The sequence below is a fragment of the Falco punctatus genome (genome assembly GCF_963210335.1).
Source record: "Falco punctatus genome assembly, chromosome: 14".
NCBI lineage: Eukaryota > Metazoa > Chordata > Aves > Falconiformes > Falconidae > Falco > Falco punctatus.
Window position 1 is genome coordinate 21651151 of NC_137594.1, and position 18260 is coordinate 21669410.

General features: G+C 46.9%; 1 protein-coding gene across 6 annotated transcripts in view; it reads left to right on the forward strand.

Annotated features, from left to right (window-relative positions):
• The window catches only part of WDR59 (WD repeat domain 59), a 51225-nt gene that overhangs the window by 14459 nt on the left and 18506 nt on the right, over positions 1–18260 (forward strand). For 5 of the 6 annotated variants that reach the window (XM_080410937.1, XM_080410938.1, XM_080410940.1 and 2 more), the window contains exons 7-18: positions 967–1055; positions 1533–1649; positions 2607–2684; positions 3603–3759; positions 5451–5530; positions 7694–7826; positions 11390–11514; positions 12386–12550; positions 13369–13464; positions 14933–15089; positions 16334–16403; positions 16661–16814. In XM_080410937.1, the coding sequence (XP_080267063.1) occupies positions 967–1055; positions 1533–1649; positions 2607–2684; positions 3603–3759; positions 5451–5530; positions 7694–7826; positions 11390–11514; positions 12386–12550; positions 13369–13464; positions 14933–15089; positions 16334–16403; positions 16661–16814 (1421 nt within the window). Of the gene's footprint in view, positions 1–966; positions 1056–1532; positions 1650–2606; positions 2685–3602; positions 3760–5450; positions 5531–7693; positions 7827–11389; positions 11515–12385; positions 12551–13368; positions 13465–14932; positions 15090–16333; positions 16404–16660; positions 16815–18260 lie in introns of those variants that run through there. The other variant, XM_080410942.1, reaches the window with a different exon arrangement.

Consider the following 18260-nt stretch of genomic DNA (forward strand, 5'->3'; position numbering starts at 1 on the left):
AGCTGATAATTAAGTACCACGCAGCCACTCACTCGCTCCCCCACACGCACCCAGAGGGATGGGGAGGAGAATCAGAAAGGAATGTAAAACTTGAGGGTTGAGATAAGAATGATTTAATAATTGGAATTAAGTAAAACCAAAATAATAATAACAGTTATAATTAAAAGGAGGGAGAAGGGGAGAGGAGTGAAATTCAAAGGGAAGAGAGAAAAGAAACCAAGTGATGCACAATACAGTTGCTCACCATCCAATGACTGATGCCCAGCCAGCCCCCGAGCAGCGATCGGCAGGCCCCAGCCAACCCCCCCAGTTTATATACTGAGCATGATGTCCCATGGTATGGAACAGCCCTTGGGCCAGTTCGGGTCAGCTGTCCCGGCTGTGTCCCCTCCCAATTTCTTGTGCCCCTCCAGCCTTTCTGCTGGCAAGGCCTGGGAAACTGAAAAGTCCTTGGCTTAGTATAAAGGTTACTGAGCACAGCAGTGTGTTATTGACATTGTTCTGACACCAAATCCAAAACACAGCACTGCACTGCTACTAAAAAGAAAATTCTACCCCAGCTGAAACCAGGACATGGGGAGAGAAATTAATCAATCTTTAAGCACCTGGCAGTAACTTGAATGAAAACAGAAGGGATCTGGGAGGGAGGTAGTGGACCTGCAGTTCTTCTCTGGAGGAAGTTGCTTCTTCTGAACTAATGGGCATGAGTATTTTAATTGGGTACAACCCGTGGCTAGAAATTGCAGAGAAGATCTCTAGGCATGTAACTGGAACACTCTTGCTTTGCTGTCCTGAGGACACAATGGTTAATTGTTTCCACACCATTCTTTGTGCTGTTTTCTGGGATATCCTTCCTCTGAACTGCCTTTCCTGTGCAAAGAAGAGCAGCTTTAAGCCCAGGTCAGGCGTCTCCTGTGCCATTTACTTTTTAATTGCTTGTTTTGACCTGCTCTCTTTGTACTGCAGCTGGAGCTTCCCAGGTGAAGTGGAACAAGAAAAATGCCAACTGTTTGGCAACAAGCCATGATGGGGATGTCCGAATTTGGGACAAAAGGGTAAGCTGAAGGGTTTTTTGAGCAGTTTGTGCGTATTTTCACCTACCTGATACAGATGTCCCTCTGGTCAGAGGGATAAATACTCTGATAAATACTGAGAAAAATATGCTACTTTTTCCCCAAATCTTTCTTGTGAGTCAATTTAAACTAGAGGGAATTGGGAGCCTGCGAGCCTGAAGAGAGCTCGTAGATAGCCTGCTTCCCCAGACACTGTGCCCGTTAACATTTTACTTTTCATCTTGTAGTACTTAACTGTTTTACTGAGTATAAAGTATCATTCAGGGCTGCACTTGGTGACTGGAATTTGCCACACCTACACAGGACCTTTTCTTCAACTGCTTTTGCTGAGCTATTTGCCTTTGCCCAGCAGGAGGGTGTTCCACCTCTCTTGCCCTTGTTAAAAGTGTCTCTTATGCCAGAGAACTAGACCAAATTTCAGGAGTCCTGTGCTCAGAAGGAAAATGTCTCTCCTTGCAGAAACCCAGCACTGCAGTAGAGTACTTGGCAGCTCATCTCTCTAAAATCCACGGTCTGGATTGGCATCCTGACAATGAGTATACGCTGGCCACATCCAGCCAGGACAACTCTGTCAGGGTAAGTGTTGCTTCAGGGACTCCTGCTTGGGAGATGTCAGGGTGGTGGAGCAGATCCCCTTCTACTGCTGCTGAAGTCTTGGGGCGTGCTTGCCATTGACAAGATCCGCATCCTTATGTTTTGGTTTCTGGCCGCCTGCATGTGTTGAGCCAGGGGTGGCTTTACAGAACAGGCAGAGAAGTTGTTGCAGAATGGGTGCACATATGTTTGCCACATATCTGTGGTATTTGGGCAGTACTGAAGCTGAAAACAACTGCCTCTGCCTGCTGCTTGCCAGAAGGGAGCTGGCCATACATGCCAGAAAAGCCTTCTCCCCAAAATGCAGTGTTGCCCGCCTCAAGCTGATTACAGCAGCTTGTGGGGAGACGTACTCCAGCCTCTGGGGTACCCAAACTCATGCCGAACTGGGTTATCACTAAGAGACTGCCTGCAAGCATTGCTATGTAGGGCCTTTTACTTGCGGGGAAACAGTGCGCTTTGTATGTCAGCCAAATGGAGTTCATTCACGTTTAGCTAAGCTCTGAGGCAAATGCAATTGCTGTGAATTCTAGCAAAGCAAAAGGTTAGATTCTTCATTACAAAATTAGCAGTAACAGCAGGGTGGGCCTGCCTCCAGTCTGGACTGGTACATTGGCTGGGAGCCTGCAGGGTACCTTGTAGCTCTGAAAGCCCATGCAGGCTGCCTATCTCCCTGCTCTAATTACTCAAGCCATGATCACTGTGAATATAACAAGTCACTTGTTGTCTAAGGGATGCTGCCAGATGCTAGTAGCTTGATATTTGTCCTTTGGGGCCATCTCTGCTCTTAATGAATAGGATTACTAATGATGCTGTGGGCACCCTGGCAAGTTTTTTGCTGTTATATCTGCAAGCCGCATGGAAGACTGCAGCCTGAAAGTATAGCCAGCTGACTCCTGCTTTTGCTTGTCTTTCTGTTGCCTTCTATTTTTTTTTAAGTTCTGGGATTACCGTCAGCCTCGGAAATACCTCAATATCCTTCCCTGCCAGGTTCCTGTCTGGAAGGCAAGATACACGGTGAGTGAGACACTCCCACCAGCCCCACTTGTGCTGTGAGAGCAAATGTACAAAGGGACATTAAATAAAGAAGAACTGCTGAAGGGCTTCCACCAGTTCTACTGCTGGACATTAAGTTGATTTTAAAAATCTCTCTTGGTGCTTAAAAGGCCTAGAAGAGCAACATCTGCCATGGAGGGCACTCAGGAGGAGGAATGACTAACGGTGTGAGAGCCCAGTCTTGGACATCATCATTCTGGGGGTTGAAAACCTGGGTGCAGTGGTTGGCTCTGGGAGCAGGAGGCTTGGAAAGTCGTGGCTGCTCTCGCTGTCCTGTTTTTCCACTCAGCTCCAGCATTGGTACATGTTGCACAGAGCAATGCAGTGGTCTTCCCTCTCCAAGTGCTTCCTCTATACTCCCAGTGTTTCCAAGTATGCCACGGTGGGCCCTTACAGTGTATCACATCCAAGAACTGTTGCCTTTTACAGAACAAGCACCCAACCATGTGAAGCTAAGGCTCTTAACATCAGTCATATCTGTTCCCTTCCCCAGACATTTGAATATGGCCTGAAGCTCAGTCCGTAGGTGCCAGTTCTTCCAGCTCCAGGCAAATTGCAGTAAGGGTCCCATGTGAAAAGTCAATGGGGAAATCCCTGCAGCCTCACAGCTGAAAAGTGAGGAAGCAGCAGAAAGAAATTATTAATCTTAAGTGATCTGCATCGAATATCTCAGTGTACTACTGCTTACCCCTTGTAAGACAGTGGTTTTGCACAGCAGCTGCCTTGGACCCTCCCAGTTTCAGGTGTCGTTGTGGTTTGTGCTGAGCTCCTTCAAAGCCCAAGCATTCTTGGTGGGAAAAGGGAGGAATGAGAGTATGATTACAGCAGCAAGGGAGCATAACTCCCCGGGGCTAACTGGAGGGGTGTTTCTCTCTCAAGCCTTTCAGCAATGGGCTGGTGACAGTGATGGTCCCCCAGCTCCGTCGGGAGAACAGTCTGCTTCTCTGGAACGTCTTTGACTTGAACACGCCTGTCCACACTTTTGTGGGACATGATGATGTGGTGCTGGAGTTTCAGTGGAGGAAGCAGAAAGAAGGTGAGTTCAGGGCTGGATGTGTGCTCTTCCCTGCGCTGCAGCCATCGGCTGACCATGAGTGTGGGGGCCTGGCTCCTGGCTGTGATGCTTACACTATTGCCATTTGACTCTTGCCTTTCCCTGGAGTAGCTCCTACCCGCTTTCCCACCCCATTCCCCTCAAACTATAGCTGTTTTGTACTGGTTTTATGGCAGTGCCCACAGAAGCGTTGCCCTTTGGTTCCATGCTAACAAAGCAAATCTACCAAATGCTGAGTGGGTCAGCGGTGACTCTTAATTGCTTCCACTCTCCTGTGAGTCTATTTTTAAATGGATCTTTCAGAATAAATTGTACAAACTATTAAATGGGTGTAGGAGTTCAGGCAACTCCCCCTGCTCCCAGCTGCAGGCTGACCGGTTAACCCCTCACATCACTGCCGGGATCAGCAGCCTCCAGCACATCCCAGACCACAGACCCAGCGAGGCCACCTTATCTGTGTGCTGGCAAAAGCAGGGGAGGAGGAGTGTGGGATAGAGAGGCTGCTCTTAGAGTTCAGTCCTGACTAAATTTTCCAGCGTAGGCAGCTAAATATAGGAGATTCCGTATTAGAGGTTGGATAACCACACAGAGCACAGCTTTGTTTCCAGCACCTGGGGTGCCATTGACAGGACATGCACGCCTGGCTGCGGTGTCACTGGTGGTACAGCTTTGCAGTGCCGTGTAAAAGTTGTGGTCCAACCCTCTGCCACCAGCTGCTGGGGAAATTCAGTTAAGTCACCTTCTTCTCCATATCTTGCTTTTCCTCTTCCAAAAGAGGAGAGCAATCTAGAACTGTGTTAGGATCTGGAGGCGCAGCCTCAGACAGCTTGTGAATGAGCATTCAAGGAGGCTTGAACCACAGTTGTGTTGTCTTAGTTAATAGATACATGTCTGAGGCTGGAAGTCACGCTCATCTCAAGCAACATAAATCAGTCATACAAGCATTCCAAGTCTGCTTCAGTGCAGACACAACCAAGATAGCACAAATCTCCTTCCACAGAGTCTGCTGTGCTGTATTTAGCCCCTGTGCCTCTGAAGAGGGGTGTAGGAAGCAGCTGTGCAGCAGCTAATTCTTAAGCGTAGCAGCTGTTTGACAAGGGAAACTTAAACTGTATCACCAGACGTAAACATGGGCATAAATATGCCTGTGTACCTTTATCAGTTGATAGATAGTATGTGGCTCGATGCATGTCATTGCAACCTCAACTTGTCTTGGCATCATCCGTCTTTCAGAAGGAGAAAGGGGGAGGGCAGAAGCATCTTAGCTTAGAAAAGTTTTAAAACATCTGCATCTTGAAGCAGATGGTGAACTAAAAGATGTTTTGACTTTACAGTTATCGTAAAGATAAATCTGTTTCTCAACTATATTACTTGTTTTATTTAAATATTATAGTAGATCTTGTTCATTCCTAGTTCCTAGAAAACTTGCGTCACATTCATTATACTTACTTTCACCTGTAAATTACACCATGTTTAGAGGTGTGGTAACCGTGGTGCAGGGAGGCATAAAGGCTGATCAATTCCAAGCAGAAAAGGACTTGCTCTGCCTTTCGGTTTAGTGCCTTGTCCATTGGATCTCCCTGCTGGCTTGCTTGAATCTGTTTACACAAAACACAGGGCTGAGATAGTTTCTGTTTTCAGTGGGGTCTGTAAGTTGTTTCTGTCCTTTGTAGGTTCTAAAGACTACCAGCTGGTTACATGGTCCCGTGATCAGACTCTGCGAATGTGGCGGATTGACTCTCAGCTGCAGAGGGTACGTAAACACTTCTGCTTGTGAACTGTAGGCAGCTTTCTTACGGGCTGCATTCCCCTCCCTTTCTTTGCACTCCCAGTCACTCCTCTGATATCCTAGAGCTGCAGACACAGCACCCAGCTGCCACTTCACTTTCCTCTTCAGCTCCAGCCCAGAAACATCCCCAAGGAGACCTGTGATAAGGCCTCTCTGTGCCTCAAAAGCTGCTGTAGAAGTGCAAGGCTGCTTTGTTGCATAACAGTAAGGGTAGAAGTCTTCGGGGAAGGTGGAGATCAGTTACTGCCTGCATTGCCTCTGAAGATGCCACCTCCATGGCTGCAAGGCTGTATGACTCTTGGCATTTTAGGTGTCAGGTAGACGTAGGGATGGTGCCCTCCCCTTCCTCCCCTTGTTTCCATTGCCTCTCAGCCTGGTGCAAGCAGTGTGAATCCTGTTCTGCTGCCTGGCAGCAGTTGCAAATTGTTGATGCCGTTACTAGAACAGCTGTGCTGGGTCACACCAGAGGTTCATATGGCCACAATGGTCCATATTGCCCTGTGTCATCTTCAGCTGTGGGTATCTTCGAAGGAGATAAGAACGAGGCAAGTATCTAGTGATTTTTCTTTCATATGCCCTGCCAGCCTCCTGCAGTTTACAGCTTTGAGGCTCTTTGAGTCTGGCATCTTTGTATTTGACAGAGCTTTAGGAGTTTCATTTCTGTAGACTTGTTCTGTCTCTTTTTGGACATGTGTAAATTTTTGTCATCTTAAAAATCCTATTGACAAGGAGTTTCCTGGCTTTCTGCATGTTGTGTGGAAAACCAGCTCCTTTCATTTGTTTATTTTACAACCTGCTGGTTTCATTACACCGAAGATGAAATGAGCAGCCATCTTATCTGTGCCACTGGTAATTCCATAGATCTCCTTTTTCAAGTCAAAAGGTCTTGATTTACTTTATCCTTTGTACAAGGTCTTTGATTGTCCTTTTGCATTCCACGACCTTTTTTCAGTTCTACTGTAGACTTTTTGAGATGGGGATCTGAATTTTGTTCTTTCCAAAGAATTTTCAGTACTTGGTTTGTTCCTTAAATTGTCAGGCATAATTCCATGAAAACATGGACTCATTCTGGCCTCTACACCTTGTTCCCTCAGTCAGCTTGAACTTGCCATTTTTTCCCCTGTGTGCCTTGCTTTATATTTATCTGAACTGAAGTTCATCTTTCATGTTAATACAGTTACTCCAGTAAGGTGCTTCTGTGATTGTTTGCACTCAGCCACTCTTGTTACTACCCTGTAAAACTTGGTGGCATCAGCAAACCTGGTCATGTCGCTATTCACCTCCTATTCCAGGTTTTTAATGAATATGTTGAGAAGCATGTGTCCCAGCACAGATCCTGCAGAAGTCCTGCAGGTCTGTAACAAACTTTCTCTGTGAAAAAATGACCCTTTATTCCTACCTGATATATTTGTGAATAATCGATTTCTTTCCTGTCTTTAAATCAAATGTTCATCCATGTCAGAGCCTTTACTATTCCTCTGCTGACTCCTGCTCTGTTGTCCTTGTCTTTGTCTGGATCAAACTACATACTTGATGGCACATTGCTGGTGACCAATGCTGTAACTTGCTGCATTGCACCTTTGTCCTTTCCTTTCTCCTCCCTGTTTCTTCATCATCCCTGTTTTCTTGTGCTGAACTTAAAATACTAAATTTTCATGGTCTCTTTTTGATACAGAACCTGGAACACTAGGGCCCCTAGTAATGTACCTCGGTCCCTAGATCGTACTGGAATGTAAATATCAAAAGCAGAAAGGGTGCTGCTATTACATCTGATCTAAAAACTTAATCCAGTTTTGACAAATTAATTCAAGGAATTAAAGTTAAATCAGCTTTCGTTTTGATTAAAGTAAAACCTCTGTTACTTAGACTGGCCCTGTCAATCAAGTGGCTTTGTAAGCAAGTAGGAGATTTGGCTGGGCTGTCTGAGGTGACAGAGCTGAGGATGCTGGAAAGTGGAAAATCACCTGGTTTTGTCACAGAAACAATGCCGAGGTCTTGGTCATGACTGTTGCATGGACAGACAGACCTTGCATATCCAGCTCCCTGGAGAAACGAGTTGTTTAGTGATGGCTGTTTCCACAGCTTGGTTTCTGTTGTGCACCATATGGGTGTGTTTGTTCTTTTCAGCTGTGTGCTAATGATATCCTGGATGGAGTTGAGGACCTCATCGATGGGATTTCTCACCTGCCAGAGCCAGACAAGACCCTTCACCCCCAGGACTCGGAGCCCCAGCATAACTCTGGACATGGGGATGAGGAAGGTGAGACGAGCGATGGGTCATGGAACTTGAAACACCAGCTGTCTTTGTGTTGGGAAGAAGATGCATCTTGGCATAAGAAAATAACGTAGGCAAAGCACAAACTATTGCAGTTTCAAAGGTTAATGGATTCCCCATCTGGGAGGAGGGAAAACACTAGGGGTTTCCCAGGATCATCCTGCCAAGCTTTTCCTCCTCTAACACAACGATTCTATCTGTAAAACGAAGCTCTTCCTTGTCACTAATATCATTTAATTGCCTTCTTTTTAGATTATAGTTGTGGCTTGCTGCTAAAAATAAGGCAGCCAGAAAGTCAGTTCTGGCTCTTAACTCACAGACTCATAGAATGGTTTGGGTTGGAAGCGACCTTCAGAGATCATCTAGTCCCAAGCTCCATCTCACGGGCAGGGACACCTTCCAGAAGACCAGGTTGTTCAAAGCCCCATCCAGCCTGGCCTTGACCACTTCCGGGGATGGGGCATTCGCAGCTGCTCTGGGCAACCTGTGCCAGTCTCACCATCCTCTGTGTAAAACATTTCTTCCTTATGTCCATTCAAAACCAGCACTCTTTCATTTAAAACCTTTGCCCCTTGTCCTGTCACTTTCAGGCCCTGGTAAAAAGTCTCTCTCCATCTTTCTTATAAGTCCTCTGTAAGTATTGAAAGGCTGCGATAAGATCTCAGAGCTTTGTCTTCTCCAGGCTGAACAACCCCAACTCTCAGCCTTTCTTCAGTGGAGCGGTGTTCCATCCCTCAGACCATTCTTGTGGCCTCCTCTGGAGCTGCTCTGATAGGTCTTGTACCGTTAGATTAGTTTAAGCAGAGAGAAGAGGGTAGCATGTGGTAAGGCACTCTGACACGAGCTGCTCACATCACGCCTGGTGCCTAAACACTTCTGCTGGGGTGAGCTAACTGCGTGAGCTCATCTAACACGGAGATGTTTGCTGGTGCCTTCTCCCATCCAGCAGAAGTCGTATGGAGAGAGCTCATGCATTTTTATTTGGGTATTGATGAAAGGTGCCTGAAGGCTGGCAGAGCAGAGGGAGAGGGATGGTATCTCCAAATTCTGGGTACTATATGGGTGGGTGGGAATGGGTCGGAGGCTTTAACAGAAAGCATTGATTTGGCTTTATGGAAGAGAAGGCGTACAAGGAAGGAATGCGAAGGAGGGTTTGTGTGGTTAAGGCGCTGGCCAGGTTAAACATTCAGGGTGTTAGTGAAGAAGAAGAGATTGCAGCAGCTGAGACCCATGGTGATGATGTGCATGTGAAAAAGTTGTCTTAAAGAGATTTCGCTGTCTAATACTGAGGAATAAGAATCCGGTGCTCCCATGCCTTTGTGTCAGCTTGGGTTTAAATGCACGGTTCCTTTCTGTATTGTAGCAGGGTGCTACAATGGATCCCCAGGTGAGGGGCTTGCAGGAAAGTGATTTCATTCTCTTTAACTTGCCAACAAACCAGAGAGAAGGGGAGGAGGTGGTCTAATATCTGTCCTTTGAGAAAGGAGCCAGCTGTGAGGTCCCTTAGGGAAGGCATCTCTTCCTAACTGGAAGATGCCAACCCAGCAAATCCCCGTGAAGTTCTCCTCTGCCACCTGTCCTATGTGGCAGCAGAAGAGGTTTCTAAAAGTTGTCAGCACCTCTGTCTGCGTCAGGGCTTTATAATATGATAAGAAAAGCCTCAGCCACCTGTGCTACCCATGAGCAGTACTGCGTGAGGAAGCACAGCCTCTCTTGCTCCAGTGGGAGCATTAAGTGTTATTCTGGCTGCCTGGCCTCTCTTTTTCCACAGAGAAGAGTTAACTCTTTTACTATCCTTGATGAGGTCACGGTCATACACCCTATGTGGTTTCCGTGTGGGTCTGGCTTTGGTTCGGACTGGTAGGTGTTTTCCCTTGCAGCCAAAGGGAATGAAAATGGCTTTTCTGTAGCAGGGTAGATTTTGTTGCAAATACCATGACTGCAGGATTAATGCACAGGCAAGTCCCTAGGCAGGAATTTCAGTTATTTCTAGCCTAAAAGCTGTTGTGGACTGTTGATGTTTCACCCTGGAGGTGACTGCATTTCAACTGCAGACAAAAGTCTCCATGTTATATTAGTAAAGCACTTCAGGGATGTTTGAAGAGAACAGCACTCTGCAGATAAATTGGAAGGCCCACCAGCTGTGTCGTCAGTGTGCAGCTCTCCTCACTGGCTGCTGCCTATAAAAGATCTTTAGGAATCTATACAGATATGTGGGCTTTGAGGGATTAGAAACTGATTGCAAGGGAATGGGAGGAGAAGACAAAGGGAGGGTACTGCCCATATCGGGAACCTCAGAGATGGCTTTTCAGTAAGCTATGTGGTGCCTTGAGCTAGAAATAATTATCTTCCCTGAGAGCCACTGATCTTCCTTTAATCCCCTTTTCAGCTCCCTTTTGTGAAGTATATCTAAGCACTATAATAAAATCGCAAACAGGAATGAGTAGCTAAGCATCCTACCTATCCGTGTTCAGCAACCCACTGGGCAGCAGTAAAACCAGATATATTTGTCCCAGCAGCAAAGTCGTAACTTTTAGACAAATACCTGTAAAAGGACAGCTTTTTGCATTTCTTGTAATTTATTTTTTTGCTAGGAGTAGTCTGTGCAATGCAATACTGCAAGTGTGACTATGACAGCTGAATAATCGGGACTTCCCTTGTGTCATTGGCACCATCATCAAAAAATACATTTGATCATCTTAGGTAGTGGTGCCCCAGCAAAACACTCCTCAGAAGGAGCTGCCCTTGGCCTGTTGGGGGTACATAGCAAGATACGAGGCAAAAGGGAGGAATGAGCACACAGGCAGAGATTAATTCTTCTGAAACTCAGTCAGGTTCACTCTATTAACCATAATTCCTTGTGTCCTGCAGTGCTTGCCTGGCTGTTTAAATGTGTTCTGGCCTTCAGGGGTTATTGTCCTGAAAAGTGTTGGAACCGGACAAGCTAAACCCAGCATTTAGATGAGTCTTTAAAGGCCATTAAAACAGTAGAGTGCTTTGCAATGTTAAAATGCAAACGGCTGCTACAAATTAATTAATCCGCTGCTAGGGCCAGAATTGCCCCCTTCTCTCTCCCAAAGCTTTATTTTGCTTCGGAAGCATTCCCTGAAAGCCAGGGGTGGTGGGGTCTGAGTCCCAAAGGCCAGAGCTCCTCCTGGAGACTGCTTTGGCAGCAGTTCTTTCCCCCTGAACTGAGAGGCTCTAGTTCAGCTGTTTGTGACTCTGGCAGTACTGCGCAGGGAGGAGAAGGGATCTCAAATGAGTAGAGACAGACCATTTAGGGCAGTGCAGAATACAGGCAGGTTCTTAACCTTCCTGGGAAACCTGTGTGCAGACAGATTTGGTTTTTTGAAGAGCAAGGCTCAGAAGCCTGCCTCTAAACAACAGCTGAGACCCTCCAGCTCACAGGTCTTTGCCAGGTAAAACTCATATCTCCATGTGTCAGCAGAGCAGAGGAAAGCCTGCTGTCTTGGCTCCCTCCTGGCATCGCGTGCCAAAAATCTGTCCGTTATAGCTTGTTTCAAACTGTTCTCCATCTTTCCTGTCAGCCTTAAAAGAAGATTTCCTGAATGACCCCCTGGTGGGAAAGAAAACGGACCAACTGGGACTGCCTCAAACACTGCAGCAGGAGTTTTCACTGATCAACGTGCAGATCCGAAATGTCAATGTGGAGGTAGAGAGTTTCCTTCTGCTGGCTTGTTAGGAGGCGATGTGGGCAGGCTGGCTCGTCAGAGCCTGTAGAGGGGAACCTTCTTTGCTGCAGTGACTGCCATCTGTAAACAAGGTTTATTTTGAGTTGTAGAGATCCTCTTGGCCAGGGGTAGTAGCAAAGAGGGTAATCCCAGACACTGGGAATGAGGGAAGTGTTTCAGCACAGTCAGAGTGCTGGCTGGTCCCAAGAAGGCTGGACAGTGTTTTCTTCCCTGCCTAGGCTGCAGAGTGGGAAGTGACTTGTTGCACTACATGCACCACTGATCTCGTTTTGACTGTTTTGGAAACCCACCTGCTGAGCTCTCCCTACCCTGCACTCTCTCCCTCAGTTTTGGCATCTCCCTTGCACACCAGACCCTGGTCTGTGCTGGCTGGAGGCACAACACTGTGCTGGGATGGGCGGCTTGAGGCAGCTGCCCATCTCCTTTTGCCACCACTGTAGTTTCACAGCTTTTAGCATGGCCCTGATGTAGTTTTCTAAGACAGTAGTATATGATCTTAGATGGTGCCTGTTACTGCTGTACTGGGCCTGGAGCTCTCCGTGGCCCAGTGAGGTGGGCTGGGGTGCAGTGGCTGTTGGGGGCAGAGCCTGATTCCTGGTGCTGCCTGGGCGGGCTGTGGTCTCCACATGCTGGACTAGCTGTCTGCTGGTGTGAACAGTCTGTCTCCATCTGCCTGGGGTTTTTTGCTGTCACTGTGTTCGCTGCCCTTAAGAACAGCATGACTTCCTCTATGGGTGTGCAGAGGAATCAGCCCCTCAGCATGAATTTAAGCCACTATAAGTTTAGAAGTCATTGGAGATCTAACTACAGAGCAATTGCTTTTCCTCACAGATGGATGCAGTGAGTCGCAGCTGTACGGTGTCAGTGCATTGTGGCAACCACAGAGTCCGGATGCTGGTGATGTTCCCTGTCCAGTACCCCAATAATGCTGCACCATCCTTCCAGTTCATCAACCCAACCTCAATTACTGCCTCCATGAAGGCAAAGCTGCTGAAGGTGTGTGGGGAGTATACACTGTCCTTATAAATGTACAAATGCTGGACACTTAGTGTCTAAGTTACTGTCACAATAAAACATCTGACTTTACCGAAGACATACCACATGTCACTTTGAACTGATATATTGTGGAGCTCCTAGGGTAGCATTTTTGTTGGCCTTGCAGCCTGGTGTTTGCTTTTCTCTGCTGGTGCTTTTTAAACATGTGTTTTTCACTGCTGCTCTGTTCCAATATGATGTGTATTGCCTGAGGATCCCTGACATCCTTCTCATCATGCAGTTGCCCCCAACCCCATAATAGACAAAATGACCATCTAAGCATCCAGCTGCAGAAAGATAATGTTTTTGAGCTGGGATGTTGCCTCCGGCTGTCCTCTACAAGCTGCTTTAAAAATGAGGGGAGTTTTTACATGGGCCCCACTAATTCCAGGCCAGGTGTTTGATCGTCTCCTGTAGGAAATCCTGTTGCTGATGAAATCCTTTCTCCAGCAGCAATCTGATGGATCAGTTTGGGTTCCTTCCTGAAAAAAAATTGATCCAGTTTGCCACAAACTGGTGTGGAATGTATGGGCTACAGTGGTATGGAAGACCAAATCTTGGCTCAGAGCATCCTGAATCTAGGTGAACCTTCAGTGCTCTGATCAAAGCTCGCAGCTTAAAGCAGACACCAGACCAGTGAGTCTCTGTGGTTCCATTGGATCTTAGAGGATGTCTTTGGTCTCTCTGGATCCTGGCAACTTAGTTGCTCTGCAGATAAAAATAGGTGGGGGGAAACTGGATGTAACCGTGATTCAAGCTGTGTCTTGTATGTATTCCAGATACTGAAAGACACTTCTCTGCAGAAAGTGAAGCGGAACCAGAGCTGCCTGGAGCCCTGCCTGCGTCAGCTGGTCTCCTGGCTGGAGTCTGTTGTGGTATGGAAAACTGCATGGGCTTTCTGCCCAAGTTTGTTGTCTTCTCCCACGTCCCACACTTCTGACTCTGCAGTGAGAGTCCAGCCTCATTAGACTGTAAATAGACCCCTGTGACTGGCAGTTACATTTGTGTAAGCACTTCTGGTTAATGTTGAAGAAAACTGAGCAGACGATTAGATGTGGATTTTTTCTGAAAATCAGTCCCTGAAGGTTTGCTGCTCTGGGGAGCTCTGCATGCTCACTGTTAGCCGTGTTAGTTAGCAGGAATGTTAGTTAGCATTCAAGTTAGCAGGAATGACTGGGTGTTGGAGCATCTTAGTGGTGCGTGGTAGCCTCCCAGCTCAGAGTATATCTCATTGATCGCCAGGGCATGGTTTTCATCTATGAGAGATGATAAGAGGCATCAGGGAGCTGAGGGATTCATTTGTGTCTGAAAGGCAGTCGCAGATGTCTTTACCTCCTCGCTTCTAGTCAAAGATCCCGCTAGTCCTATTCTAAGGTCTTTGTTTTCTTCCCTTACAAAAAAAAAAAAAAAGCTGTGAAAGTCTGTTTTTTCTGAAGCCTTGTGCTGAGGTTTTGTAGGGATGATACAATCCAAGTCACATTCTGCCCTTAGCTGAGAGATCTGTGATACCTACTCAGCATTGCAGTGTCAGGTATTAGGTCTGTGTGTGGGTGAAGTGTACTGGAGTGGGTGTTTTTAGCATGCAGGAAAAGATTGGCGAGTCTCCTCAAGTTTCTTTTCTGAGAGATTTTGTTTATTCATCACAAATAAAGGGCTTCTTAAAATTATTTATTTACATGCGAAGGCTTAATTCTGTTTGGTTTCAGCGGTTAATTTCTCCATTGTATGGAAATCTGATGACTCAAGCTAGGCACCAGTACCTTTAAAGAATTCCTTTAGACCTAAGCTGTAGCCCTCCTTTTATCCTTTAGACCTAAGCTGTAGCCCTCCTTTTATCTACATAAGTGCAGATTTCTGCCGAAGTTCCTATGGCCAGAGGCCCCCCTGTGTTTCACACCACCTGCCTTCCTCACTTCAGGACTCCCAACCAGCATTTGACTCCCCACAGCTGTGTGGTATTCCTATTTAAGGTGACTTTGTCTCACTTGTGCCGTTGAGGTCAGGTTTAGCTCAGCTCGGTCTTGAGAGTCGTATCCAGAGTCTGAGGGACAGATTTTCTGTATAGTTTCCCACTGTTTCACCTCAAGTTAAGCTCTGCATTTCAAGACTGCTATGATGGGAGAGAAATCTCTGGACGAGCAGCCAGAGAAGCCCTTTCCTCAAAGGTAAATGAGCTTGCAAGTGATTTTGCAGCCTGGGCAATAACCATGCTCTGTGCTTGATCTGCTCTGGCTCAGAGGACGAGCACTTCTGTGAGGCTGCCTGGCACTGCGATGTCTGGTGCTCCAGCTGGGTTTCCTTCCTGTGGCAGCCGGAGTGTGACCTTGGGTACTTCTGTTTCAGAACCAAGAGGACAGCACCTCCAGCAATCCCTACGCTTTGTCAAACTCCGTAACACCCCCCTTGCCCACGTTCGCCCGGGTCTCCAATGCCTATGGCTCCTACCAGGACTCTAACATCCCATTTCCACGGACCTCTGGAGCCAGGTTCTGTGGTGCAGGTTAGCCCCATCGCTGATATGTTACAACAGCTACCTGGGGAATGATCCTTGTAATGCCTTGGGGAACACTTGCCTCTGAACAAGGCAAGGCTTTGGTTGCTGCCATGCAACAAGTAAGAAATAGTATTAGAGTAGCGCTGTTGTGATAAATTCGTAGATAATGAGACCAGTTAGCAACTGTTTGCAGTTGGTGTTGTATGCAGGAGTTTAGGATCTGGAAATCCAGGGCTAGCTGAAGAGAGGGGCTTTGGCTTGTGGCATGCCGGAGGCATTGACAGACCTCTCTTTTATAGAAGACTGGGAATAGCTGTTTTCCTTGCCTAGTTCTCTCCTACTGGCATCAAATTGCTGAACATACTCTGGCGCTCAGTCTTCAAAAAATTCCTGTTATTTGGGGTTGAACTTACGCCTTGCTGAAACCATATTCTTGTTACTAACCACTCTTTTCTCATTCTGCACCCTTGCAGTTGTCCAAAGTAGCTTTCCTGAGGTCATTGGGAAACTTCTCCTAGATGGGCAATGGGGTACAATCACATCCAGCTTTCCAGGAGAGTGTACAGTGCAAACATCATCCTTAAAAAACAGGTTGCGGTCTGAGTAAGAGCTATAAAGTTTCACCGAGCTGTTTCAGATGCAAGCATGCCTCCTCCAGGCCTGACCACATCCCCATCTGAGCTTGATCTGAAAGCTGCTTTTCAAACAGGCCTCGCCGAATTCCCAGCAAAAGTGAAAGAGAGTAGTATTGTACTGAGTAGGCTCAGAGATGCTAACAAACGTGGTAAGGCTTGTGAGGAGGCAGCACTTTGGAGTTGGCTTCAGGTGGCTGGGGTTATCCTTTTGAAGAGGAGAGTTGTACAAGCTGCAATGGTTTCTCTTTGTAGCCAAACATCACCTTGCTTGCTTCTGGATATCAGTGCTTGACAAGTTCTGGTGAAGAGTTAAAATGTGAACATTAATTTGTTCGTTTTCTTTTACTGTCTTTTCTCTAACATCTGTAAGCCACTTGAGATGGTGCTTTTAAGACAGTCTTCTCAACTGAAACATGCTCTTTAATGATTTTGTAGGGAAGGGATTAGGGTTGAAAAAATGTGGTTGTTTACTTGCAGTTTAAAAGCACTTAGGGTAGTGGACAGGCACCCAGCCCCTCGACTGATACCTTAAATGACCAGGTTTCCCTGTGTAAACCACCCCTGGGTAATCTACTCCTGGTTGTGTGATCTTTATGTCGTGTCATGTCTTTTCAGGGTACCTGGTGTATTTCACGAGACCTATGACCATGCACCGAGCGGTGTCCCCGATGGAGCCCACACCCAGGTGAGTACCCTGTGTCGCATCTGAGGTGTGTTGGGCAGGAAAGCAGGAGAATATCAGATTCTGTGCTGGAGCTACTGACCTCTGGTGTTTGCTGTGCCCTTGACAGCCTGCTGTCTTGCATCAGTGGCCCTCAGCAGAGGCTTCTTTCAAAACACCTGAAACTTTGCTGGCGGCTTGGGTTATTGGAGATGTCATTGTGAGCCTCCAGAGCAGTTTGGTGGGTGAAAGCTCCTGAAAGTGTATTCTCTTGTTTCCAGGTCCCTGTCAGCTTTATCAGCGTACCATAGTGGCCTCATTACTCCAATGAAGATCCGCACAGAGACTCCAGGCAACCTGCGTTTGTACAGTGGGAGCCCAACACGCAGCGAGAAGGAGCAGGTCTCCATTAGCTCCTTCTACTACAAAGAGAGGGTAAGTACCAGACCAAAAAGTCTTTCCTAACACTTCAGCATTTGTGAGCTGTATTCCTTTCCTATAGCTGTGAACACTGCTAGTAACAGAAGCTTCATATTCTTCTCAATAAGGCATCTCTTTACAGGCAGCTCTGTAAAAATGTCAAATGGATTTGTCTCCTATTAGTAACTACTTTACTGATCCTCTCTAGCATTTGACCTGCTTATTTTGATATTTCTCTACACTGACCATCACAGCTTCCTTCAGTGCATTACATTGTCTCCCTTCGCATTACATAGGGTTAAAATCTTGCACTTAAGAAGTTGTAGTCTCCAGATAAGTACATGTGGGGAGCTCTGCTTTTCTCTGTACTCCCAGATGTATACAGCTGCAAAGGGTTGTGGCTTTCTGCAGCTCACTGACAACCTGTCCTGGATTATGGGGTATATTTGGTTATTTCTATTACAGGTGTCTCTTTCAGGGATATGTGCCCCTTTGGACTTTTTTTTTTTTAAAAACAAAAAAACATTCCTACATGATTCTCCAAAGATCTCTCAGTCCACATGCTTCTGGTTTAGGTATAGGTCTTGCTGTCATTGCTGTTTACAAGCAAGGCTTTGCAGGAGAGTGGGATTGTTTCCTTCTGTGACACAGAGGGTGAGGAGGACCTGTTGGTATTTTTGGGGTGGCCGTAGGGTAGTTCTGAAGCAGCTGAGAGCCTTGTGTGCCTGGAGCAGATGCTGCGGGAACAATAAGCCATGCAGCTTACTCAGAATCTCTCTGTGCTTCAGCAGGGGGTGAAGTGGCTTGCAAAAATGCGGTAAGCTTCCATCAAGAACCTGAGAATTCAGGGCATTCAGGTATTTTCCCCAGTGCCATGCTGAGGCCACTAATCTGGTGCAGCAATGGAGAGCTTTCAGGTACCCCAAGGAAAGCTGAGGGCTGTCTGCACTCTGCTGCAGTGGAGCGTGTGAACTCCTGTCCCAGGAGCAGAGGGAAACTCCAAGCCTTGAGCTCTCATCCTTCCTGGGCATGGAAAGAGGTCTTGATTTTCCAGTATTGCTGGACATGACAGCTGACCCCTCTGGGACTGTGTCCTCCTTGCATGATGTGAGTCAGTCCTTACACCTACCAGCCATGGGGAGAGCCTCTGTCCCGATGGCAAGCTTTGCCTCCGTGCAGGCCCCAGAAGCCACTCGGAGTCCCCGTTCTGGTGTTTTATTTTTTTCCCCACACAAACTTCTTTTTGATGAGAAGAGAAAATGGTGCTGCCTGATATAAGAATTACAGCCTGTTCTAGTCTTTGCCGGCAGGAGAGTTTATTTAAAGAGCTACTTCTGTCCTCTGCAGCGTGCTTGTCTCTGACACGCAGCTCTCTAAGATGACAGACGAGGCTGAAAATTACACGTGGAAGCAGCTTGGTGCAATTTCATGTGACCTATCTCCCCAGCCCTTGTACTGATG